General features: G+C 32.6%; 6 protein-coding genes across 12 annotated transcripts in view; 3 read left to right on the top strand and 3 right to left on the bottom strand.

Moving 5' to 3' along the window:
* LOC116338584 (Down syndrome cell adhesion molecule-like protein Dscam2) overlaps positions 1 to 1,496 on the top strand; it is a 59,972-nt gene extending 58,476 nt beyond the window's left edge. For all 6 annotated transcript variants that reach the window (XM_031763951.1, XM_031763961.1, XM_031763978.1 and 3 more), the window contains exons 26-27: positions 119 to 209; positions 1,151 to 1,496. In XM_031763951.1, the coding sequence (XP_031619811.1) occupies positions 119 to 209; positions 1,151 to 1,448 (389 nt within the window). In that variant the 3' untranslated portion in view covers positions 1,449 to 1,496. The remainder of the gene's footprint in view (positions 1 to 118; positions 210 to 1,150) is intronic.
* Positions 1,497 to 6,453: 4,957 nt separating this feature from the next.
* Positions 6,454 to 11,820, bottom strand: LOC116337056 (deformed epidermal autoregulatory factor 1). 2 transcript variants are annotated; one of them, XM_031761352.1, is made up of 8 exons: positions 11,323 to 11,820; positions 9,202 to 9,353; positions 9,026 to 9,122; positions 8,894 to 8,956; positions 8,561 to 8,824; positions 8,177 to 8,474; positions 7,852 to 8,090; positions 6,454 to 7,768 (listed from the first exon to the last, which is right to left on the bottom strand). In XM_031761352.1, exons 1-8 carry the CDS (start codon positions 11,425 to 11,427, stop codon positions 7,598 to 7,600), a joined length of 1,389 nt encoding a protein of 462 aa, XP_031617212.1. In that variant the 5' UTR covers positions 11,428 to 11,820; the 3' UTR covers positions 6,454 to 7,597. The 2 variants fall into 2 exon arrangements, with proteins under 2 accessions (XP_031617212.1, XP_031617221.1); XM_031761361.1 differs by having other exon boundaries at positions 9,202 to 9,845; positions 11,323 to 11,432.
* A 668-nt stretch (positions 11,821 to 12,488) lies between these two features.
* LOC116337910 (catalase) lies at positions 12,489 to 18,933 on the bottom strand. Its single transcript, XM_031762870.1, has 3 exons — positions 18,518 to 18,933; positions 13,138 to 14,131; positions 12,489 to 13,067 (listed from the first exon to the last, which is right to left on the bottom strand). The coding sequence occupies exons 1-3, from the start codon at positions 18,569 to 18,571 to the stop codon at positions 12,601 to 12,603; spliced, it is 1,515 nt and encodes a 504-aa protein (XP_031618730.1). The 5' UTR covers positions 18,572 to 18,933; the 3' UTR covers positions 12,489 to 12,600.
* Positions 18,934 to 19,509: 576 nt separating this feature from the next.
* Positions 19,510 to 20,747, top strand: LOC116337950. Its single transcript, XM_031762938.1, has 5 exons — positions 19,510 to 19,838; positions 19,911 to 19,991; positions 20,067 to 20,258; positions 20,340 to 20,429; positions 20,526 to 20,747. Exons 1-5 carry the CDS (start codon positions 19,618 to 19,620, stop codon positions 20,617 to 20,619), a joined length of 678 nt encoding a protein of 225 aa, XP_031618798.1. The 5' UTR covers positions 19,510 to 19,617; the 3' UTR covers positions 20,620 to 20,747.
* A 173-nt stretch (positions 20,748 to 20,920) lies between these two features.
* Positions 20,921 to 24,200, bottom strand: LOC116337905 (protein VAC14 homolog). Its single transcript, XM_031762856.1, has 14 exons — positions 23,968 to 24,200; positions 23,746 to 23,896; positions 23,497 to 23,674; positions 23,385 to 23,437; positions 23,103 to 23,323; positions 22,782 to 23,026; positions 22,510 to 22,712; positions 22,312 to 22,438; positions 22,138 to 22,243; positions 21,894 to 22,071; positions 21,660 to 21,778; positions 21,516 to 21,595; positions 21,288 to 21,447; positions 20,921 to 21,140 (listed from the first exon to the last, which is right to left on the bottom strand). Exons 1-14 carry the CDS (start codon positions 24,063 to 24,065, stop codon positions 20,987 to 20,989), a joined length of 2,073 nt encoding a protein of 690 aa, XP_031618716.1. The 5' UTR covers positions 24,066 to 24,200; the 3' UTR covers positions 20,921 to 20,986.
* A 270-nt stretch (positions 24,201 to 24,470) lies between these two features.
* On the top strand, positions 24,471 to 25,570 carry LOC116337933. The gene has a single exon (XM_031762913.1). The coding sequence runs from the start codon at positions 24,605 to 24,607 to the stop codon at positions 25,469 to 25,471; it is 867 nt and encodes a 288-aa protein (XP_031618773.1). The 5' UTR covers positions 24,471 to 24,604; the 3' UTR covers positions 25,472 to 25,570.
* The last annotated feature ends 30 nt before the right edge of the window (positions 25,571 to 25,600 follow it).

Genomic DNA, 25,600 nt, shown 5'->3' on the forward strand with positions numbered 1-25,600 from the left:
CAGTTGATCGAACGAAATTTGTGTAGAATCGTTTGTGTCGAAGGGCTAATCGTTGTACTCTACTTGTTGTTTGATTGATGTTATTGTTCATTCTTTTCTCTCTTTTTTTTCTTCGAAGATATTATTTATCATGGCAATCAATCAAGTACATCATCTGATCTATCGCCCATGTCGGAGCAGAAATCTTTGCCACGTCGAGGCAGATCCAGGTACCACCAACACAACAATACCACATATACAACAAACACAACACCAAGACACAGAAATCTCTCCTCTGAAATATTGTCATCTCCTCTCCATCATAATCCGAACGATTCAGCACAGCAAGCCACGCTATTACTTTCATCATCCCCTCCAAGAAACGCTTCTTACCTGAAAAAAAGCAATTATTCCCGCATGTCGAGTCAATTTAAACCAATTCAACATCGCACTATTTACACAACTACTCACCAATAGAACTAAATCCATCTCTCCCACACACACACACACACACACACACAAACTCTCTCTCTCTATCGCTTTCTGTTTCTCAGCTGTTTCAATAAATTCACCACTTTCTTGAGCTTTCGTACGATTTTTGTTTGCTCTTGATTTTGCTTACTTTCACACCGCATCGCACGCCATTCATACTCAATCAAATGTTCAATCAATCAATCAAAACAACACAAAATAAAACAATACCACACACAAAACACATTTAACATTCAATACAATCATCATTCAGAATAATATTACACAATGCCATTAACATATGCTCCGAAAAACAAAAGAATCGAATGTTTGAATCAAAATCAAAACAATACGAATAATAAAAACAAAACCTTATTGAAATTCTTGAAATGAGAATCATTTTATTCGCTTATTGAAAAGCAATTACTTGCAACAAAAAAAAAACATTTCATTAAATAAGATGAACGAGAACTTTTGTGTTTCGTACCGAGTTTTAACGACAAGGAAACCAGTAGATTTACTCAAAAAAAAACGCGCAAAAAATCAATCCGTAATAAATTGCATTAAAATCAATCAAGTAATTAGCGGTATCATACAGATCTGAATCAAAAAAAAAAAAAAAAAATACAAAACACTCACACACACTCACACAAAACCAAAACATATTCAATGTAAGAGCAACTAATTCATATGCGAACAGGGGCACAATGCGAAATCTTCTACCTCTACAATTGCCAACAATTGGTGGAATCGGAAATTATCATCATCAAATACCAATTGAATCGGGAACGCCATGTACTGTCGCCGAGCTATCCGAAGCCGAATGTGACATTGATACATTAAAAAAATTAAAACTAGGTATGCGATCATCGCTATGGTCACGACCACCACCAAATGTGATTGCCAATGAAAACGGCCAAACATTGAGCAGTAACAGTCAACTACGCCAACACATTGAACCGGGAAGCAATCCATCTGACTATTCAATAGCTGTTTAATCAAAAAAAAAGAACAAAAAAAAAAAACCAAAAACAATCACATGCTACTAAGATGTGACACTATATCGTCAACGCAGCCCAATCACTATCACAAATCGCGATAAATTGTCACCTTCATCATTCACATTATTCACACAATTCTCATCCCAACAACAACCCCCAGACATATAATGGAGAAGACACGTACAGTCGTACACATTTATTATTAGCAACAAAAAAAACAAACCAAAAACAAAACGTTTCTTTTTTGGATACAAACTTTAGGTAAACGTATTTTTTCAAAATTGTAAATGTACATTTTTCATATATATTCTATAAAAAAAGAAGAGTTTTTTTGTAAATGAAATTAAACGAAATAAAAAAGAGAGAGAAACTAAACTTTCAAACAAAAAAAAGAAGATAAGATGAAGTAAAAAACTTTCGGACAAAACCCAGTGCCAAATTTTTTGCGAACAGATATTTTTTAACGATATACAAAATGAGATGTAACCAAAAACGAGATGAAAAACTAACAAATTTAATGGAGCATAAAATGAAAATAAAGGATTAAACCAAATTCTTAAGGTGAATGAAAACAGAAACAAACATGATATAAATACAAAAATGCAGCATGTATCTTGATGAAACTTCACATCTGTCTAGTGGTGGTCATAATTACTTTCATGAAATTTTAATTCCAATCACATTTCTATCGAAATGTTTGTTAATTATTTCGGCCAAAATATATGGAATATTTCGCAGCCATTTACATAGAAAATATTTTAGAAAAATTTGAAAATTATCCAACAAAACGATAAAAATGCACTTTTCAATGTCTCTGTTTCGTTCAAAATGTGCATGCTGCAAGTACACACCGGATTATGATCGCCGTGTGTAAGTCACCCAGGATTGAAACTGTTGAATATGAAAAATGATTGAATATAATTCGATTTCGCTCTACTAATTAAAATCAAAATAAATTCTGGATGTTTTTTTTTTGTTTGAGCGACCAGAATAAAGTTATAGCGTCTCTAATCAAAAGAAAATCAGAACGAAAGAAATTATCGGAAAAGTGAAAAACAAAAAAAGCTAGCTATAAACATCGAATGTATGGTGTGTAGTTAAAATTCATAAATTCCATGATACGTGATTTATACTGCGAATAATCATCTTTCAGTGTGTATGAAGAATACAAGTCAAATTCTATGCCATTTAAGTCTCAAATCGCATGTATAAATTAGAAGAGAAATGAGGTGGCATTGTTGTTAATTTTAAATGTCCGTTGATTGATTTGTTCATGAAATATGACGTTACAATTGGATTCGATGATATGAAAATATTTAACGATCAACGGAACTTTAACATTAACCATAACAAAAACAGAAACTTAATAACATAGAATTTTATAAGTGATAAATCAGAATAAAAACAAAACAATTTTAAAATCAAAATATATATATATATATATGTATATTATATATTTAAAGTGATTGTTAAGTCAAGTTTGTCATATTTATATTTAGTATAAAATGAGCGCCCGAAACGAAACGGACACATTTTGATTTTTGTTGGAAATATGTATTTAAATAATAAATAGTTAAATTCCATAGGATAAGTTTAAAAAGAAAACACTGAAAGCTTGATGCATGTTTGTCTGCAATTGCGACTAAAGCAATTCTATTGTGTTTTCGATATGAACTTCAGATGTTCATTCAATTTAATATATTCGATTCGAATAAAAAAAAAACCACGGTTCGGGCTATTTGATTGTCTTCGTTGACAAAATAAATTTCCTTCATATTCATTGTATTATTTTATAAGACTGAATTTTAAACAGACACACACTAGCAAATAAATGAAAATAATGACAACAAATGTGTTTTATAAATTTAGATAATTTAACAAAAAAAAAAAAAATCAATAAATAATAATAATAAATAATTTTTATGTGTATGTTGAACAAAAGAACAAAAAAATGCACTCTTCCTCCTCGCCTCCACATCGTTGACCAAGTAATAAACCAATACTCTCATCGCGGAGAAAACTGAATGAAATAAGCAGCGTGTACTGTACATTTCTGAAACATATAGGTAGAATGAAAATTTCAGTAAAACAAACAATACATTAATGGTTATTAACAATTAGAAGAAGAAAAAAAAGAGAAAAAAAACACAGAATCTTTCCATTTTCGACCAAACCACATTAATCTGCAATGATTCCAACGATATTAAATTATATAATATACGATATTGTTATAGCATTCGTAAACCGCATATTATTTCATTTCACGAATTTTCTTTAGCATCACAATCGCTGCCAAATCACCGATTTCGTTTCAAATTCAAAATTGTAGATGATTTCCAAAACGAAAAATTATTTGTTAAAAAAACACGTCTTCATACATTTACCTTACTGCATAATTCATAGCTATGAAATTAAAAATGACATAAAATTTGTTGCACATGGTGTGGATTTCAGATTAGAATAAATGGACACAACAAAATTTCATCTCAATCTAAAGAATAAGAACAAACGAATTCTCTAGTCACAGAACCTAATTAATATTTCAATATGCATATTAATCACATCGAACTATACGAATTTATAATTATAAAGTAATTAATAACAAACAAACAACACATAAGGTTTTTTTTTAGAATAACATTTATAACAAATTTAAAACGGGCAAAAACAACAACAAAATATGTGTCCATGTGCATTTATTAACACGAATTCGAAGCTAATATTAAAATAGCACCGAATCTTATGAATCACATTCACGAACAAAGAAAAGAACACATTGGCTACAGCTAATTTTTTGTATTACAGAACACATCGCATTGTTTTACATTCGCGCGCACACACACACATGCAAAAAAAAAATATCGGACTCATCTTTTCAAATATTTTAATTTTTTAACGAAACAGAAAACTTATACATGTCGTAGATACAAAACCAATAAGAATATATATCGAAGGTCAAAGAAAAAAACAAACAACAAATCGCGTTTGAATCATTGAAACGCAGAAAAAAAAAAACTATTTAAAAAAAGTAAAGATTTTAGTCTATGTAATCAAAATAAAACAGAACAGAATGAACAGAGGAATAAATTAATATTAATTATAACACTAAAAAGCCGAATAAAAGTATGTAGATGATATGAAAAAGACATTTCTTTCATTTTTTATTTCGTTTCAATTGGAGGTGAAAACTGAACATCGGTTACGGGGTGAGTATTAAAGTAAATTGAATCACTTGGTAATGTTCGTTTTAGATCAGTAATGTGCGAAGGAGGGGTTTCGATACGGAAATTATTCAAATTTGCTAAGGTTTTTTGAAGCAGACCATATACTAACCAGTAAGTCAAATATACATTTTTATGAGATGATTTTTACAATTTAGTGTTAGTTTATGGTGAAGAATCGATGTTTAACATTTCAGCATAAAGCTCAAAAATAGTTGATCGTTTTTTTACATAATTTATTCGTGCGGATTCCATAAAGACAGAATTACATGCAGACATTTTAACCGAAGATTATTTATGCAATAACAAAACATATTCCAAATTAAACATGCAGCTCGTTTTAATAGTTGATATGTTATCCATCCGCGAATAATAGTGCAGATTTCGCAAGTGCAATGGCTGTAGTGATATGCCAATTTAACATTTAGATGAGTTGAGAAGAGAGAATGCGTCGACGGTATTTTCGCGGAATATAGAACTATCAAGACATTCGCAGCGAACATCACCAGTAAGTTAAACGAAGTTTTTAAACTATCTCACATGCGCATTATCCACTTAAACAAGAACAAACTAAGCGCTATACACTGGATGTATATTTTTTCTATGTACTGGATTTTTTTAAAAGACAAAATCCCTTTTAATAAGGAGAGATACATTTATCAAATAACTTGTCCAAAATTTGTTTCCAAACTTGTCGTGTAGTTGTATGCCGTTTCGTTGAGCACGATAGATAAATATTCGCTTTTTAGTTTAAAAACGATTATCGCTGATGACAGCCGCAGCATAATACTGTATATGTATTCACTCCAATCATTTTTTTAATAATCAACAGATAAAGATATTTTGGTTTTTTTTGTTTAATAAGGTGTTACGATTCATACTCATGAATAAGATTTGTGAATTTAGTTCATATCAAATGTGCTTTACATTCGGCCAATTTATAATAATTCTAACTAACCAATTCTTTTATCTTCACACCATGTGTGTGCGGAAATTTAATTGGTGTAAATAGTCTGAATTAACGAAAACTTGTTTTTATTAATTGACCACTCAAGAAGGCAATCGACTTTAGTATTTTTCGTCGAAAAGTTACAACGGATCTACTACTTTTTATGCTATCTATTGGATGCGATCTAGGATCGAATTGAAATAATGTTTTATATCTTTTTGAGAATATTCGAAGAAATACTCAAGAGCTGATGAATAAATTAACAAAAAAAAATCGAAAATCGAAGAAAAAACAACATTAAAAAATCGCATCGAATCATTGAAACGTGAGAAAAACTATGAAAACTGAGAAAATTTAAGATTTTAACAGATCGAAATAAAATAGAACAGAATAAACATATGAATAAATTAATATCAATTATAACACTAAAAATCCGAATATCCGGACATTTTTCTTCCTTCTTTTCTACTGGAGGTGAAAATTGAGCATCGGTTACGGGATGAGTATAAAAATAAATCGAATCACTTGGTAATTTTCGATTTAGATGAAGAATTTTTTTTTCTGTTTTAAATATGGAACATCGAAAAACCCATGATTTGTAAAAGTTTCAAAAATGTTTATTTATATTTCTTAGACAATCAAAATGAAAGAAATGTGATTACATTTTAAATCACAAATTTATTCCTGTTTCAATGCTAAACACTATAAATTGACGATTTACAAAATAAAAACATAAGCAATTTCTTTTTGGTGTACGCCTGTTTGCAAGAACAAAACAAAAAAAAAGAAAACAATCCAAAACGAAACGAAAGTGATAAAAATACAACAAAAATTTAGATTTAATATTAATTTTTTTACATATTTTGTTTTTTTCTACTTCTTCTTCCGTTTGAATCAATGCGCATCTTGAAAAAAATTGACTATACATCTCATTGATAGAAGTGGACGCGACAAAGATAAAGCCAAGACAAGCCAATGAATCATATGTTCAATATGTTGATCGATTGAAAAGAGTTTGTAAATAATTGTTACAAAAATAGTATATCGAAATTCATATGTATATAGATAGATTTGTGGTTTTTTTCCTCTTTAGACGTGTGTGATTGGATTTTCGCTTGATATCGGAGCGAAAATGTTAATAAAAAAAATGATAGATAGAAAAGGGAAATAGTAAAGACGTATTGATATTACCAAAATAAAATTTGGTTCCGAAGTAGTTATATTATCTATATTACACTGCTGTGACAGTGGATTATTAAAACTGCAAATCGGGTTATTCAATTTTGAACATATTTGAGCATATCTTTTTCACTTTTTATCCCTTTTGAAGTGAATACAATTCTTTCATACAATAATTTTTTTCCTCTAAAATCGATGATATTGGAAAGTCCAAAAATGTGAAATATTTATAGCCGAATTATTGATTTTTCTAAATTTACATGATTTTTTTTTCTTTCTTTTTCTCTCTTTTCAAATCAACAAAAAAAAAAAACAAAAAAGATGTCATATCAATGGATACACTAAAATTGAACGAAGTTTTGCTTATGATGTAATAAATGTCATTAATTGGCTAAATTTGCACGATTGTTTCCGGTTGCTTTCTCATCATTTTACGAATGACGTTGTTATTTATTTTCTTTTAAAAAAAAATCTTTCTCCGGCTCTCGTTGGATCCGGTTGACGAGAAGTAATACAGAGACTGAATGACTACATATATTTGATCGTTTTCACTAGTGATTTCGTGTATAAAAATTATTACCGACATACGCAATTGTATTTTTTTCGTAAGAAGTTGAAACCCTCTCTAAGTGTTTTGTTTCTCTCTTTTTTTTTGGTTGCATCCATGCAATAAATGTGTCATAATCATTCATTTTGCTTTCGATCTCGCTCTCTCTCTTTCTTTTTTTCTCTCTTGAACATGTATAAACTAGGTTCATATTAAAATATAAATGTAAAATGAAATTCTACAAAAAACTTTATGCTTGTTCATCGACAAGTAGCATAATTTGTTGTGTGGCTTCATTTGGATCACGTGTGCATTCAACCTGATGCGCATTCCAGTCCTTTCGTTGGCAAAATGTTGAACAATATGGCGTTCGACGACACAATGAGCACTCAGCCATTGCCTCGCGATTACAATTGGCGCACTATTACAATCGGAATTAAGAAGAATTATGTGAATTAGATTCTGGTTTGTATTCCTTTTTGCTCGATGTATGCGAATAGATACCTTTTTCGTAGTGGGAATTTCTACACCAGGCATTTGTTGCACGTTATTTGGGTCATCAACGTCGGCATGCACACGGGCAGCCATCAGAGCTGCATCGCGTTCACGTTGTAAACGATCAATTTGACGTGCATGCGCCTCTTTCACTTCCATTATACATCGACGAAATTCGTTTGTTGCTTTGGTCATTTGGGCACATATGGTTTTTAAACGATCGTAAGGTATATTTGATTCAGAAAGAACTATAAATAAACGAAAAAAAATATATAATCAATCAACATTTGAATTCAATAAACGCTACTACGGAGTGATGCGATGCTCTACTTACTTTGTGACGACGAGTCAATGTATTCGCTTGTGCCGTCAATTCCATCAGTTATGGATTCCCATGTTGTTTCTTCTTTGGTTACAATTCCTTGATCGTGTTCAACTTCCTCTTCGTTGGGTTTTTTCTGTTTAGATCGTTCGCTATTCGGCGATTGTTCTGCATTTGTTTGATTTCGTCTTCGACGTTTATACGGCGTGAATAAGCGTACCGGTCCCGAGGCCGTCGAATCATCGTCACAACATGCCGAACAAGTGCAACTAGTTGCATGAGGTGTTATGATACTTTCATCAATTAGTGCCTACAATTTGTTTTCATCGATAAAGAAAAAAAAACGATAAAAGAAAGCACTCACAGAAATCAATGCCAATTCAACTAGAAATTTACCTGTAAACTTCGTCCACCGAAACGAATTGATCGTTTCCAGTCTTTACTTGAACCGCGGCCGCACAAATTTTCAAATTCACTTGGCGTAAACCATTGGTCCTTGTATTTTATGCAACGCCCTCGACCACCTGATCCCAATCGTGTTTTGTACAATTCCGCCGTGGTTGTCTTACATCGTACCGGTAAAACTTCTAGGTTCATTGTATCATTCCAATTGGTCGTTGACGTCTGAGACGATTGTTGCTGTTGCGGTTGTTTTTGTTGCTAAAAAGATTCAAAAAAAAGAAACATATTTTCATTCGATATAAATGATATAAACATTCACAAGTTTACCTGCTGTTGTGGTTGCTCCGGCTGTGGTTGTGGTGGTGGCTGCTGATCAATAATTGTAGCCGTCTAAAAATGTTTTATTGAAAAAAGGTTGAGGCACACATTCCCCGTTATTGTGAAAAGAGATTCGGTTACCTGTTGGGTTTGTTGTTGCTGTATGACAATGTGAGTCGGTTTCAGGTCACCGACATCTCCGACCACATTACCGGACAAGAAACCATTGCTATCGACGCTATATCAATTGAAAATCGAAAAGAAAATGTTAATTTTAAAATTCGGTAAAACAAAATCAAATCACTGTCACACTATACCATAGCATCTGTTTGAAATGCGGCAATTGATCCGGTGTAATGACATTAAAAGTAGTTCCTAGTAATGGTAATGAAACGGGCACTGATACGACTGTTCCACTTTCGGTGGTGGCAGCGACCAATCGTGTCGTTGTTCGTTGGTTTTGACCACCCTGTTTTACAGACATAAATTTGGTTTTGTTTTGGTTTTCTTTTGTTTTTGGCAATCTTAAACTCGAAAGTTGTGGGGCAGTTTTTGTGAGAGTGTGTGTGTGTGTGTTCGCTATTATCTCTGTTTTTCAAGCACTGGATGATATTCTCCCGCTCTAATGCATGAGTTGTTTACGTTTTAACGTGTCTATACATCGATTCGCGTATTAAATGTACTTTTGATATATGTTAAATTAAAAATTGTGTTTCCTCTCTCTCACACTCTCGATCTATGTCTTGGCGCTGGCCTTTAAGTATTATGTTATTTTCGTTTCCTTCGCTACTTTTCTGTTTTAGTTTTGTTAAGTTTGCGATTCATATACATATGTGTATTCAATCCATCAGATTTTTTATGATTTCGATGTCAATTTGATATGCATGCTAATTTCTCTTTTCGCTCTCACTATTCTTTTTATTCTGTGTGTGTATGTTCAGAGTGTTATTGTGTGCATTACCTTAATGGTTTGTTATAAAATGAAAAATAAGACAAATTGTATTGCATTTACGCATTTTTTTTTTTTTCAAACAAATCATGAAGTTATATTGGTGTGTTTTTTAAAATGCATTATTGTTTTCTATTTCAAATAATTATTATTCCGAATATATGCTACTGATTCGCACATTGATTTCATTTTCGATACACAAAGTAGTGTACTTTTCTGTTCCCATTGTCAATTCAAATCAATTTGTGTTTATACATTGTCTCTATGTATTATTTACGATATTTTGGCAATATGAAAACACGTTCGAAAAACTCAGCCTGTCGCTATTTTGCGCTTTTGCTGTCTTTGTCAATGCACAATTCACTTTCTTTAAACCGATTGTTTCGTCGGGAATTATTTTCAACGAAGTTTGACAAGACAAGGTGAAACGAAAGGAAAAAAAAACAATATTAGAACATTTTTACCGCGATCACCAACAAGCGTTTACGTATAACCTAAAATTCTTCTCTTTTTTTTTGACTGAAATACAATCAAAGGAAAAAAACCAAAAACGTAAACACTAATCAATACAGTCAACGTAGCCACTTGCCAGTACGTAAAGAGTGAAATATGTACAAGCGAAATGTGCGAGTGTATTGGTGTGACGATATACATCGAAGATAAATGTACACACACACAAACATACACACATGCATTAATGGAGACGGACACCAAGATGAAGATGGAGATGAATGAAAAAGTAAAAATGCACACGAACAACATTCAATTTAGAATTTGTTCAGCAATTGCTTCTGACATTTGCACACACTGTTTCACATCGCAAATCAGGCGAAATGCGACAGTATGAGTTTATGGACAATATATCCATCGGCATTTTGCAATTACGTGTGTTTTGCCAACATCTTTTTTTTCTTCTTCTGTTATCTGAATGCTTGTGTGTCGATGTATGTGTTGAATGTGTATGCAAGTTGTGTGTATGGTTTTTTCGAGACAGAAATAATTTTACAGAAGCACCGAAAAGCTACACTACCTATATGAATTGTCGGATGAAATGACGAATGAAATGTGTGTTCGCTCATACATTGTGTATACCATGAGTATTCCTGATTTTCGGAAAAGTCATCAACAGAACGAAAAATTTATTTCCATTCACCAAATGGAATGTCTTCACGTAAATGTAAATAAGTTATACATATTGTATATGAAAAATAAATTCGAAATTTTTTTTAGTTTTTTCTCGCTGATCAGATGATAAAAGTGTTAATTTTGTAATTTTTTTTTATTGTTGTTGATGATTTGTTTATCTATTTCGTTTAAATTCATTTTTTTTAAATCGTTCGAATTAGATAGTTGGAGGTAGAAAAAAAAAACAAACAAATATAAAGTTAAAAAGGAAACATTGAACGACGAACAGCAAATATAAATACCAGCACATGAACCGAAAAGTGCAAAATGAGTTTTTTTTTTCTTTCAGTTTGGTTGTGTTTACCTGATCGCCATTTTCATGATTGCTTTCGTCGGTTGTTCCAAGATGATGTTCGGCTGTGTCCGGTAATACGATGTTGCTTGTTATGTCCGACTGGTTTTCATCCATGATCGTCGTCGAACCGACGATATATAAATGTCAACACACGACTGTACAATAATTACAACTCTTCGATTACGGGCTTAATCGGTAATATTATCTTACGAATGATACGGCTGCGACGGCAAAGAATTTCGGTATTCGATGCCGTTCTTTTCTCTTTGGCTTTATGAAATTGGACTTTTTTTTTCTCTCTCGTATATTTTTTCGTCGGTATATTATACGACCTCCTAGTTGCACTTAACACTGCTCTGTCGTAAGGCCCATATACATATTTTTTCCCGCTGTCTTCGTTTTATTTTTTTTGTTCATTGTGTAGTAGCGTGCATTTAGTGCCACATTGACATTTGGTTACGATTATTTCAATAGGTGGCTGTACTTGTATATGTGCACAAGCACAAGCACAACCACATTTTCACTTTTTACCAATTTTCGTTTAACACGTATTTACATTTGACTTACGTTCTATTGCTACTTTATAATCATTGTCGTTGGCACACATCGACACATTGTATTTGTGTAAAATAGGAGAGTAGAAATAAAAAAAAAAAATGTGGTGCGCCTGCGCCTAATCACAGATCGAGTGCCAAACATGTTGTAATGTGCACTTGTTACGTTTTGTTAGATTTTTCACATGAAAAATCTTCTTCTTTTTATTATCAATCGCTTTTCGAATTCATGACGTATGTTTTCCAATCGACATATTTTCAACAGCTGAACTGAATTATCCATTTGAACGCTGTTCAATTTCCAATTATATGAAAGGAATGGAGATGCATATAACCTTGTTTTCCTAAATCATTAAAAATTTAATAATAGATAGAAAAATCATGTAGACTCACCATTTGTTGTAAATATATATTTCGTGTGTTGAAAAATGATGAGATCCTTTCGATTTCAGCAAATGCTCGCCTCAAACTTTAAAGCAATGAAAGAAAATCAAACATTTTTTTGATACCAACAAACGATTTATTGCAAATATATTTAAAAATTAACAAAATGCTTTGTGTTTATTACGAAAAAAGATACCTCAAAAGAAATCAATGCAAAAAACCCCGTTTGGAAAAGTGTTTAGAATTAGAATAGACGTGTTTTTTTTTGTCGTATTTTTATTTTAATATTCTTTTTTTTTTAAATCGATAGAATCATTTAAACGTTTTGATCATTTGTGCAATATATTGCTTACAAATTGGCTGAGGTTTTGAGTTTAAGATTTGTTGCGATGCGACTACCCAAATCGCTACTGACTTGTGTAAAGTTTTTAACAGCACGCTCCTGAATGAATGGTGATGCACCAGCCAAATGTCCGGAAATGTTATTAACCAATCGAGTTTTTGCATCAGCATCCAAAACTTTGTTATAGAAAATGCTTGCTTGTGAGAAATTATCTTCATGTTGAGTGCTAATGCGTTGAACATCACCAGTAATACGTTCGGGTGGATTAAGTTGTTTGACGCGTTCGGATTCTTGTGGTCCGCAAAATGAGTTCGGGTAATAATTTGGTGCGCCGGCTTGATTATCGGTGAAACACATAGCACCATCGCGTTGATAATTCTTCGTCGAAACACGATATGGACAATTGACGGGCAATTGTAAATGATTTGGTCCCAAACGATGACGATGCGTATCCGAATATGAGAACAAACGACCTAATTTGTTAGAAATAAAAAAAATGGATTTTACATTGGTTCGATTTAAAATGTTTAAAAACTTGTTTACCTTGCAACATTTTGTCTGGTGATGGTTCGATGCCTGGCACCAAATTGGCTGGACTGAATGCAATCTGTTCAACCTCAGCAAAGTAATTGTTTGGATTGCGATCCAAAACCATTTTTCCGACTGGGATTAATGGATATTCGGCCTGTGGCCAAACTTTGGTCACATCAAATGGATTGAATGATGCCTTTTGGGCTTCGTCGTAGCTCATAACTTGAATTTTGAACGACCATGTTGGGCAATCACCTTTTGCAATTGCATTGTATAAATCACGAATGCTGTAGTCCGGATCGTTGGCCGATAGATCATTGGCACGATCAACTGGTAAATTCTTGATCTTTTGATCGGTTTTAAAATGGAATTTACAGTAAGTTGGTTCACCTTTATCATTGATAAGCTTGAATGTATGTGAACCGTATCCGTTCATATGACGATAGCCATCGGGTATGCCACGATCCGAGAACAAAAACAACACTTGATGTGTTGTCTCCGGGCGCAATGAAATAAAGTCCCAGAACATGTCCGGATCTTTTAAATGAGTGGCTGGATTTCGTTTTTGTGTATGAATAAAACTGGGAAATAGGATCGGATCACGAATAAAGAAAATCGGTGTATTATTGCCAACCAAATCCCAAATACCGTCATCTGTATAGAATTTTACAGCAAAACCACGTGGATCACGAACCGTATCGGCTGAACCGCTCTCACCGCCAACGGTTGAAAAACGAATTGCAACTGGTGTTTTCTTGCCCACCGCATTGAACACCTTTGCTGCCGAATATTTTTGAATATCCGGATGGGTCAATTCGAAGTAACCAAAGGCACCAGCACCTTTTGCATGAACCACACGCTCCGGAATACGTTCACGATCGAAATGTGACATTTCATCCAAGAAATTAACATCTTGAAGAAGTAATGGTCCACGATGTCCAACCGATTGAGTTGCATCTTTAACACCAATTGGAGCCCCAGTGGCTGTTGTTACAGTCGATTCATCCTATTAACGAAAATTTATTTTTTAAAATTCAATTTTACTAATATGTATTTGAAAAATGTGAATGTGAACATTTCACTTTTTTCAACGCCAACATAAACAACATCATACGCATTCATTTGTGCCATTTCTTTTCTTCGAATGTTTATCAAACTGGTTTTAAAGATTGAAACGAAAAAAACAAAATTGAATGCAAAGAACTTGTTCAATCAAAACTTATTATTCCAAATCAAAAGAAAAAAAAACGATGAAAAGAAAATCTGTATTGCTTGGCGGTTAATACAATTATACATTTTAGCCATGTAATAACGGTAGTTGACTAAAATTAATTATGAATAAATGTTAAAGTGAAAATTTAAAGCAGCACTTGACATCACACGTCGGATGGCATAATGATTTTCTGACTTCATTCGAAATGCCTGTTTGTCAATAATAACAGAAATTATGGTCTCAAATGCTTTGTACTTTTGTATCAGCGCAAATTATATAATAATATGTTTGTTGTTTTATAGCCAATGATTATATCGCGCCTTTATTTATTGGTTCGCTTGTTTGTTCCCTTTCATTTATCCATGTTTGGTGTTCAATGAAAATTTAACACACGTCTTAGCATTTGTTTTTTTTTCGTGAAACGTGAACACAATTAAGTGTTCAGAGTGAAGCAGAAATTCGGAACAATTAACATCCTCATGATATTTGCAGTATATTTTGCATTACCGTTTCAAGAATAATGAATTATAGCCGGTAATAGTCACTGTTAATTGGATAGACAACATGAATATGATAAATAGAAATGTAAACAATGTGATAACGATAAGATAAAAAAATTCGAGTGAAGAACTTTCTAGAAATGTTTATTGAAATTTTGGTCCTTTTCACATGTTCGTTCGATTTGATTTTGTGTAGAATCAATCTTTGTTAGAATTATGAAAAAAAAAACCAAAATATGTTTTTGAATGTGGCCTTGCTTTAGAAATGATGAATCAAGCATTAGATAAGCTTAAGATGATTTGCGGTTGCATGTTTATCATTGAATTCAAGCTATCTTCATTTTTCAATTGAGTTTTTGTTTATCAGACAGCGTCAAGCCCGAAATAAACAACGTTCGCGGGAGATTGTTACTGTTTTTTCGCTTGAAAATGCATAAGACGATAATAAATTCTTGATAAGAGGCTACTCCAAAACAACTATTTATATTTTGGTTTTTGTTTTCCAATTTCAAGTGGTGACATCAACAGCATTTGATTGCATTTTTTTATCTTGATGCTCGAGAATTTATTAATAATCTTGATAATTGTGAATACAACATACATTGAATGTATTCTAAAACTTATTACACATTTTCTTCATTAAATTGCATGCAAAATGTGAAACAATCAAGCAATTGTGACAATTCGTTTAAAGTCGTTAATTTGTATAATTTATTTTTGGAGTCATTTTGCGATGGGAAACTTTTCAAGTCATCCGCCCTCTCCCGATTTGTGTGAAAAAAAGTGTCACCGAATTTAAATAACCATAAAAAAAAGTCTATTGTTGTAAAAATGTTCCAAGAAATGGTTCGTCTTGGGGAATCAAAGTTCCGGAATAAAAAAAAATTGTTAAATCGTCAGCCGTGTCGATTTAATGTCTACATCGAATAAATTATATTTGTTAACGATATGAAATTAAAATACAATTTACACAAATTTTGCACAATTTAACTATTTTTAACGATTTTATTGTATTTCGCTTGAAATTTTTGTACATTCGCATACGCATTAACGACTGTTTGCTTGTTCTTCAAACGAAAATGTCATTAAGGTTAACTGGCGCATTTTTTTTTTTGCTTTTGTTTTTAAACTCACCAAGCTTTGTTCTTTATTGCGCATTTTATTTCTCACATAATGTCATTTCGAATGACAAAAGGTGGACGCTAGATTGAATCTTTGAGGAACATAAATTTTCTTACAGAAAACGTGATTAACATTGGCACTAATAGTCTCTCTCTCTTTTTTTTTTTCGTTGTCTTGGCTTTCAACAACAATTCAAAATTCATGTGATTCGGATCGATATTTGCACGAATCGTTCAATTCACTCATTGAATATGTTTCAGATATATATAGATTGAATTATGTACATGACAAATGGAAATGGTTCTCATTCGTGCATATAACTTACTAATAAATATTAGTTTATTTAGCACATTAATTAGAATAAAATGTCGATATGGAAGCCTTCCATGATATAGTTACGCGCTATCTAATTGTTTTTTACGTTTCGCATGTAATTCTGGTAAAGAGTCAAAATTAGCAATAGCCATTTAAATAATTACTGAATAATAATTTTTCTCTCAGCAATTAAATTCGCACGTGAGATGAAATTAAATTTTTTTTTCTAAATCACCGAAAAAACTCGAATGAATTTTCCGTTGGTAATCGATTCAGCTGTGTTGCATTCATTTTTGATTCGCTTTTTTCACCTTTGCCCATATTCTTAGTTAGATTTCATTCAATGGTATATTCATTGTGTCCGTATACGGAATTGCGCAAATTCATTTACTTTATTATTTGTTTGATGTATATTTTTATATCCATTCCATTATAATTTGTTGTTTGGCCCCAGTTGGCTGTTGCGCGCAACAAACTGCATTTTAACTCAAATAAAAACGCGAAAAAAAGCAAATGTTTGATGGAATCGAAACAGAAATAAAAAGCCACCGAAACCGGCTTTTTTATTGTGCATTGCACGTATTTATATATATATATAAATTCTGGAACGACAAAATGCGCGAACAAAAAAAAGAGTGCTTTCTTCCAGCATACATTCACCATATCAGGGGAGCTTGTTTTTATTTCGCGTCATTTGTTTTGGTGTGGTTCATTTTTGCTTATTGATGTTTGGTAACCGGTATCCAGAGCAACAACAAAAAAATACACAGATATTAAAATCAAATTCGCCAGACTGAAGCTGCGCGAACAAAAGTTCGTGGGCAAAGCGATGTATGCAACTTGTTGATCGTTTATGTGTGAAATTTACGTACGTACAATCGTATAATTAATAAGAGATTCAGAATGGCTACATTTCTGATGACGACTGCAATAATAAGCAACGCAAAAAAAACAATGGCATACCGATGGTGTTAAAAAGCCTACGTTTCTTGCGCTATGAAACTGTTTCTGCACATGATCAATGGTCAATGGCTTCTAATTTTTGTTTTGTTTTGAAGAATTTTTCAACCACCTGAATCCATGTGGAAAATGTACAGAACTTTATTCATATTATTTTGCAATAATTTATCATGCATGAATTTTTCATCGTTTGTTGTTTACTCATGAAGAAAATCAGCCAGCCGTTTTTTTTATATATACGGACAATGTTGAACATTTTGAAAAACAACTGATTATGAAATTTTTACGCCACAATGCAAATCAACGAAAAAATGCGCTTGATTAATAATGATGGAATATATGTAAACATATTTGTTTTTAATGCGCCAACTTGATTAACATTCAGGTTTGATTGGTAGCAAGAATAGAGAAGTCTATGAATAAAGGTCAATAATATCAAAAGAAACATTTTGTAAATCTAATTAGTTTTGTTTATTTCAACCGCTATTAGCGTTTTTTCGGTAAAAACAATTAGAACCATCGAAGTGTAAATTACATTCAATACCAAAGATTTTTGAATCGTTCAAGCATTGCTTCGGTTAGCTAGAATGAATGCAACGTAAGTAATGGTCATACGCAGTTAATTCAGTTGCCTGTACCCGTTTTTATTTTTAGCCACATCTCAACAATAATTACTCATTCATTTGTGTCACATGAAGTATTACACAAAATTTGAAAATTTCACAAAATTTTCAAATAAGAAGAAAAATATGAAACAGAAAACATTCAGCATCGTGTCGAATGACACATATAAAACGATGTTTTTTTCCGGGGTGATGTGTTGTGATTTAATCATTCATCTTAGGACAACAATGTGTTCAAAGCTCAAAATGTATGCCTATATGTAGAAGTATTCAATGCGCATTTTATACTACGTCGTAGTGTGTTTGAATAGTCAAGAGTTTTGTATCACACCGTTTCAAGTATGTGGACACATAACAGCAACATTAAAACTGAATTAATATCAAAATTTGATTCAAAAAGAAGTACGAAAGAATTGATTCAAAAACTAATGCAATCAATTGTAATTTATGAAGTAAAATTGTTCGGAATATGCTTGTGTTATTTTGCTGATAAAAAAACTGGCTGATAATTCTTGTTGCGCACAATTTATTTTTGGTTGGTAAACAAAAGAAATGGTGGTAGGTGATGCCATCAAAAGCGATTTTGATAATAGAAATTTTGATTTGTGACGAAACAATGACAAAAAAACAAAACAAAAACAAAATTGATGGGTACAAACCTTAATTGTTTTTTTATATAAATTCAATTGATCCTCTGCCGGTCCACGAGACATTGTTGCAATTTTAAAAACAAAACTGTTTGCAATAGCAAAAAAAAGGCACGCAAATCTTTACAAATCAATTTGTGGAAAAACAAAAACACACGGGTAAACAAAAATTGAAATCGTAGTGAAAAAAACTGATCGCCGGTCTGTTCAGCAAAGCTTCTGCACCGCACAAAAGTTGTATCAATAAAACAACACTTGCAATCGGTGTATTCCACTTTTATACTGTATTTGTTTTTCTTTTCTTCTTTTTACGCCTCGTTCTTCGTCCAATCCACTTCGGTTTCAATCTGATAATGTTGTAATCTTTTTGACAGTTTTTGCTTGTTTGTGGCTGTGTGGTCGACTACCTCGTTTGAGTTTGAAATGACAATCGTCGTATGCTTTGCATTGACTGTCATACATACACATACACAATTAGACGTCAAATCAACGGCAATCCAAGTAACAATATGATTTGAGTTATCATGAATGAAACTGACACAATCAATATTTCTCTTCTGTTTCGTTCGTGTAAACAATGACCATTAGAACTCGAAGCCCATTTAAGTTTTAACGATACACATCATTATGTTCGTTTTATGGGCTATGACAAACCATTAGACATAAGAATGAATACGAATGAAACCGAAGCAGACCAATCATCCAATGTGACAGCCGATCAAACAAAGACACCCAATAAATGAGAAATCTACATAAATTAGTTTGTAGTTTGCAGTTGCAATTAATGATTTTATCTAATCGAATAAATGGCTTTTTACACCGATACCGGTGAATTCAAAATCCGTTTTTTTCTGTATTTTTAAAAGAACTTTAATTTTGAGATAAAATTTGAAAAAAAAAAAAATGAAAAAAAACGACATTGTAAAAAGTAATCATTATTTCAAACACTAACAAAAAGAAAAATGAAAGTATTGCAAGTGGTGAGGTTTCGTGTTGAGTGAGAAAGTGAGCAGCGACAATACCTTAAGTTGTCAAACAGCCGCAACACGAAACTCCACCACTTGCAATACTTCTGTCGCTCATTAGTTTAGTTTGTGATTTATTTTCTAAAAATGAGTGGAAAAAACTCTGTCGATAGCGGAAACCTTTCTAAAGCGTCTTGTTCTGGTTCTACAACCGATAATTCCGACATAGACGCATCACTAAGTAAAAAAAGAAAAACAAGTAAAAAAAGAAAAACAAGTAAACAAAACACAGTTTCACCAACACAACAAAAAAATTTTAATTTTGATGCCGCTTCTTCGCAACTCATGTCGCACTATCACCAAATTACGTGAGTATATCAATATTTACATCAAAGAAAAAGTGAAATAGAAAATATTATAAATAAATACCTTTTTTTCAGATATAATGTTAAAGATAACAAACAAGCCATTCAAAAATTGGGTAGTTTGGACACTATAATAGAATCGCTAAAAGCGTCTCGGTAGGTTTTCAATCATGTTAGTCATTAAATTTGCTTGAAATTCTCTATCATGTTTTTTTTTTCTTCCAAAAAAAGCGACTCAGTGATTGAGAAACTAAAGGATATTGAAAAACAATTTCCAAACCCAAATTACCAATCTCCAAAAAAAAGAAAACGGTCGCCAATCGATAAAAGTGTACCTCAAAACAATGTATCAACCGAAGAAATCATTGATGCATTCAGGCGTGCTTGTATAAGCATAATAGATCGGTGTATGGATATTGTAATGTGGGTGAAGTTCTGCACATTTGTAGATGATGAAATTATAGAGTTCCAAAAATGATTACTTTCATTGATTTTTTTCTGTAGTCAATCCGAACCAACAACTTACCATATTCAGAGATTGAAAGATGTGAAAAGTTTATATGATGGACACGTATTTTTGTTGACGGCAGCAATGTGAGTGTCATTTTTTGTATTGCAGAAATGTCTGTTTGATTCTCTCTTGATTTCAATCAATTACATATACTTCTATCACCTTTTTTCCTTTTCAAGGGGGGTAATCAAAAATATGTTGGCGCCGAAAAAGATGGATCAACGGCCTTTAATCTATCAAACCTTGAGTAAAATGAACAAAATAGCAAAGTAACAAACGGCATTCTTCTATCTTTCTCAATTAAGTTCGAACATTTATATCCTTGTTGAATAACTTTTGATATTTCATGGTTCAATAGGTCAATTGATTTGAATTAAAATGAATGTTTGTATGGAAAATGATCCATTTTTTGTTGTTTTTCTCTTCTTTATTGATCGGATGTGTTTATTCTTTTCATAATAAGGCACGTGCTCGAGCAATTATTGAGCAACGAAATGAAGCATGGGAACAATAGATCATCATTCATTGGCACTTTGAACATTGAAGTTTCTGGCCATTCCACGGCGAATGGAGGTTTACTTGATATAAACTGTTTATTTGGAGACCAAAACTATGTAAAATACATTTGCTTTTCTTTGCTTCAATTATTTAAGTTATGACGTTCGGAGATAGAGAAATTTCGTATTCGTTGATTATTACGGTATTCGTGGTGACTCTTCTGTATACTTTTGAAATGTTTTAGTAGCTCGGCAAACTCGATACCGCTTCTATTTTCCGCCAATTTACTGGTATCGCTGAAAATTAAACAAAATGTATTTCAACATTTTCTGCATATATGGTAATTAAGGACACGTTACATTGAATTTAATAGGCCAGCAGAGATGATTGCATAGAAATTATGCGCCTGATAAATTCAACAAACGTGACATGTCAATTTTTACGGATTATGTTGGAATGCCTGCGAATGTGGAATACATTGTAGTCGATTTTTTAGCAAAGTAAATGCTTCGGTTTGTGGCAGCAACATTAATATTCCAAACAAAGCATGAGATAAATATTGAGCCTCGGTCGTATTCTGCGACACCAAATTTAAACGTAGAGCTGCAAAATCAGAATAATAGTGATATGTAAATGTCTGTTCTCATACAAAAAAATAAAAGTTCACCTACAAGCAAAAATCGGCGATTCAATTAGCTGCACCAATTTGTCCATTTCAATAAGGAACTCAACGGTTACCTCAATCTCGCCGCTGTGAATTTGGAAATTTGATACTCATTAGATATTATCATTAAATGAAATATTAAAACACATACAATAAAACGACCAATTGTGAGACATGCTGATAGCATTGAGCCAGCAAACATAGTGACAATGTTGATACGGGGCAATGAGCCCAAGACTTGTAAAGGCACTGGAATAAGGATGCAGATTTCTAAAATTGATGAAACGTTGAATTTAATCATAAATTCGACCATTTTACATTAAAACGCTAGTTCACGGTTTGCAGTAGAGTATTTTGCAAACTTTGAAGTGGCTTAATCATTTACCTCATTGGTGATGTCCTTCAAATGCATTCGCAATTCAAATAATTCGGACGTGGTCAATAGAATTGTGTTCAGTGTGCGCACCATTGTCGAAGCAAATTTTAAATTGCTTGTTTCTTCGAAAATTATCTCGGCAAAAATACGATAAATCACCTCCGCATTCAATAGGATGCAAAGTTGACTGTACAATTGGAGAAATTGTTATCTTGCTTTATTATTCATTATACAATGTGCCAATGTGTTTTACCTAATGATGAATGCGCCACGATTTTCCAGCAGTGGTCGTTTTTCTTCAAATAGCTTTAACAAGCTAATCAAAAATTTCTTATAGTGAATATGGCTTTTGATTGGATCTAAATGTTATGCGAAAAAAAACATGTTCATTCAAATGTTGACCTTGAAGAAATTTTCATTTGTTCACCTTTTGATTTGTTTGTACAATTCACAATTTCAGCAAGCACGGTCAAACCTTGGATGACCACTTCATCGGAATTATTCGAAAGAGTTTCAAATAATACTGGATATAAGTCAATGGCATGCGTTGACATCTAAACAAAAACGAACGAAAAAAATTATATGATATCATAAAATGACTGTCTGAATTTGAATGGAAAAGTACCTCATTTTCAGCTTGAGCAAATAAATGATTGATCCATTCTAAAACAGCGACTTTTGTATCAACAGAACCTTGTATCAAATACTGTTGCAACACCTTCATCACAGAATCCAAATCCAAATACTTGAAAGCATTCTCCTTTTCTACTTTGGACGAAATCAAATCGAACATGTTTAGGTTGACGGTCTGGGCTGTCTTTTTGATATCTGTTTGAATATTGGGTAATTGTTAGACATTTTTACATTGCAAATGCATTGCAAAGTGTTAGAAATAACCTCGTCTAGATTCTCCTTCATATGCCAAGCATGGTAAAATGGCAGTGAATATGCCACTGGCAAACTTCAACATTTTTGGACCGGACAACTGAACAAACTCTCGAATCCAATCGATAGCGGTGAATTGAATCAATGCATTCGTTGACTGGGCATGGTTTATTAAAATGTTACACATTTCCGACATTTTTGTTTCGCTCGGTTCACTTTTGATCGCTTTCAAAAATTCCGACAGAAGTGTGTCACACCTATAAATAAAAATTACATGAATTATCCACACGCTTATCGAGAAAATGACTATGAATAGTTTAATTGAGCACGTACGTCGTATGAATTTCCACACATTGATCGTCTAGCATTTGGAAGAGTCCGTCAAGAATTTCCGGTAGATAAGAAATCATATTGATTTCGGGCACAGCATTCAATACAGATATCCAAGAGATAATGAATTGTCGTGAAAATGAATTTTTCGTATAAATTCGTTCACGTAACAATGGAATAAATGCATCTAAATCAAAGGTTTGTGGTGACTCAGTTACAATATCCTACGACAAGTGAAAAAATCCATTATAATATCGTACAATGGCAACTTGGCTTAGTTCTTACTTTTAACAAACGATCCAATAGTTCGCTTCCGTTTTTGCAATTTTCATCGGAATCTAAAACAGACAATCAATATTTATTTTTCTGTTTGAAATAATTATCCAATAATAATTACCGGTCACAAGTCTTGAAAGCGCTGAAAAAATGCGCGGAAACAATGGAATGATTGATCCACGGGCTACTTTAACAATATTATAGAGAGATTCACTGGCAAAGAGACGTACTCGCACCTCTGGATCAAGCAAACAATTTAGCACCGGTGACACCAGTTCTTCGACAAATCTTTCGGTATCCTTAAAAGTAGGAACCAAAGAAAATCGTTTCATATGTATGTTGGGATATTTTATATGAAGAAATCAATCACCTTTCCCAAACCAATGCTAGTGGCAGCTAAACCGAGTAAACCGCCTTTTCGTTTATTATTATCTTTTGATGTGGCAAATTCTTGTCCAAGTACATTGATCAATTTACGGATTTGATTATAGTTTTTTGTTGAATTGAATTCCATAACCATTCTGTGGGAGGGGTGGCATGGATAAAAATATAAATCATTTTCAGTGATAACATTTAACTCAAATTTGCATACTTTTCAATTTCTGCGGCCGCTACTTTGCGTTTTTCGTAGGTTTTGTCCCACAATGTTCGGGCACATGCCTCACTCAAAGGTGCAAATGATGATTCCATCCTGTTTTTTTTGTTTGTTTAATTTGGCTTTTTAAAATTTGTTTGAATTTTAAAAATTACTTTCTAGTTTATCTTAAAACCTGATTGTATCCAAAATACAATGATTGTTTAGCTGGAAGAAAAACAATACGTCAAAATAGCATACGTAAAACGAAACATCGTCTATTAATGACATTTAATTCTCGATTTGCCGATGGACTGTCAAAACTGAATTCGCTTCGTTTTTTTAGTTTTTTTTTTTTTTAATAAATTTTTCAACAATCAAATGCTATGAATCATTATTTTCTCAATGAAAAAAAAGAACAATCAAATAAAAGCAAACATTTCCCTGAATGTAAATATTTCAAAACCATCTTTAGTTGTCAAATATCGATAATGCAGATTGTCGTTGGTTTTTTATTTCAATCAACAAAAACGGCTTGTCAACGGATTTAAACAACAAAGCTTGCTAGATATTCACTGGTTGTTTATTGAAATCAGCATTATTCCGTCACAAAAAGTGTAAAAAAATTCAAATTCAAAAGAAAATTAAGTGAAAAATGAATACAAAGCAATGTATTTACAGAGATTGTGACAATACAAATCTCTATACACCGGATCTCACCTTTTTTGGTTTTCCCGTGAAAGACGTTCAAAAATGTAACCTATGGGTCGAACTGTCCGGTTGTGACGAAGTGAATTTGAAGAACAAGTATCTTTGTCAAAATCATTTCGATCAAAAATATATAAGCAAATCGGCAAGACGCACAGTTTTACTACCAAATGCTGTGCCATTTCGTTACAACGAAAAATCAACCAAAGACCAAGAAAATTACGTGGAAGAAGATTACAATTCGGAAAAGAATATGTCACACGATGATATACTAATGGATCCATTGGAGGAGCAAATTTACACAAATACAATTGAAATGTTAACACAACCGGTAGACGAAAATGATGATGCCATCGAAGAAGGATTGAGTGACGAAGAATTACAAAATGAAAAGGAAAAAATCAAATCGGTAAAAGTGACACAGAAAACATACGATCATTTTCCGGCAGTTCGAAACAAGAAAATTGATGAAATCACGGACAAGCGACGTATTAGTACGGGTGAACTTGTGAATCATGTCACCAAAAGACAAAAGCTGTACACATCGGCCGACAACATAATTGTGTCCAATCACATGAACGAAATTAAAAAGACAACGGTCGACAATGATGATACCAACGACGAGGATAAAACCAATGCATTTGACAACACTGTCGACAATCCGGATATAACCACATTTATTTACAAAGGCGAAGAATACATTCAAATGCCAAAACGTATTTACTTGCAACAGCGCGCCAAACTCGATGCCGATGTTAAACAATACCGTCACATTGTTCAAAACATTAAAAACCTTGTTAATACAACCGATTAGATTTATTGAATCTAAATTTTTAATGCATTTATCGGGTTTTGAGGACGTATTGTGACTGATTAAATCCAATAAATGTACTTTTGTTACATTAACATTAAATATTTTGCATTTTTATTTTACATATAAAAA

The sequence above is a fragment of the Contarinia nasturtii genome, unplaced genomic scaffold (assembly GCF_009176525.2).
Source record: "Contarinia nasturtii isolate CC-2019 unplaced genomic scaffold, AAFC_CNas_1.1 Cnas_scaffold_78, whole genome shotgun sequence".
NCBI classification, from domain to species: domain Eukaryota; kingdom Metazoa; phylum Arthropoda; class Insecta; order Diptera; family Cecidomyiidae; genus Contarinia; species Contarinia nasturtii.

Excerpts from the sequence above, each read along its gene's own strand:
- LOC116337950 (XM_031762938.1), top strand. The coding sequence starts at position 19,618 with ATGAGTGGAAAAAACTCTGTCGATAGCGGAAACCTTTCTAAAGCGTCT. Across the intron at positions 19,992-20,066 it reads GAATCGCTAAAAGCGTCTCG|CGACTCAGTGATTGAGAAAC; the intron begins GTAGGTTTTCAA and ends TTCCAAAAAAAG. Across the intron at positions 20,259-20,339 it reads CGGTGTATGGATATTGTAAT|TCAATCCGAACCAACAACTT; the intron begins GTGGGTGAAGTT and ends TTTTTTCTGTAG.
- LOC116337056 (XM_031761352.1), bottom strand. The coding sequence starts at position 11,427 with ATGGATGAAAACCAGTCGGACATAACAAGCAACATCGTATTACCGGAC. Across the intron at positions 8,825-8,893 it reads CGGAGCAACCACAACAGCAG|CAACAAAAACAACCGCAACA; the intron begins GTAAACTTGTGA and ends GAATCTTTTTAG. Across the intron at positions 7,769-7,851 it reads AAATTCCCACTACGAAAAAG|TGCGCCAATTGTAATCGCGA; the intron begins GTATCTATTCGC and ends CGATTGTAATAG.
- LOC116337910 (XM_031762870.1), bottom strand. The coding sequence starts at position 18,571 with ATGTCTCGTGGACCGGCAGAGGATCAATTGAATTTATATAAAAAAACA. Across the intron at positions 14,132-18,517 it reads TATATAAAAAAACAATTAAG|GATGAATCGACTGTAACAAC; the intron begins GTTTGTACCCAT and ends TTTCGTTAATAG. Across the intron at positions 13,068-13,137 it reads ACCAGACAAAATGTTGCAAG|GTCGTTTGTTCTCATATTCG; the intron begins GTAAACAAGTTT and ends CTAACAAATTAG.
- LOC116337933 (XM_031762913.1), top strand. The coding sequence starts at position 24,605 with ATGAATACAAAGCAATGTATTTACAGAGATTGTGACAATACAAATCTC.
- LOC116337905 (XM_031762856.1), bottom strand. The coding sequence starts at position 24,065 with ATGGAATCATCATTTGCACCTTTGAGTGAGGCATGTGCCCGAACATTG. Across the intron at positions 22,244-22,311 it reads TTGTACAAACAAATCAAAAG|ATCCAATCAAAAGCCATATT; the intron begins GTGAACAAATGA and ends CATAACATTTAG. Across the intron at positions 21,141-21,287 it reads CAGGCATTCCAACATAATCC|CGATACCAGTAAATTGGCGG; the intron begins GTAAAAATTGAC and ends TTTAATTTTCAG.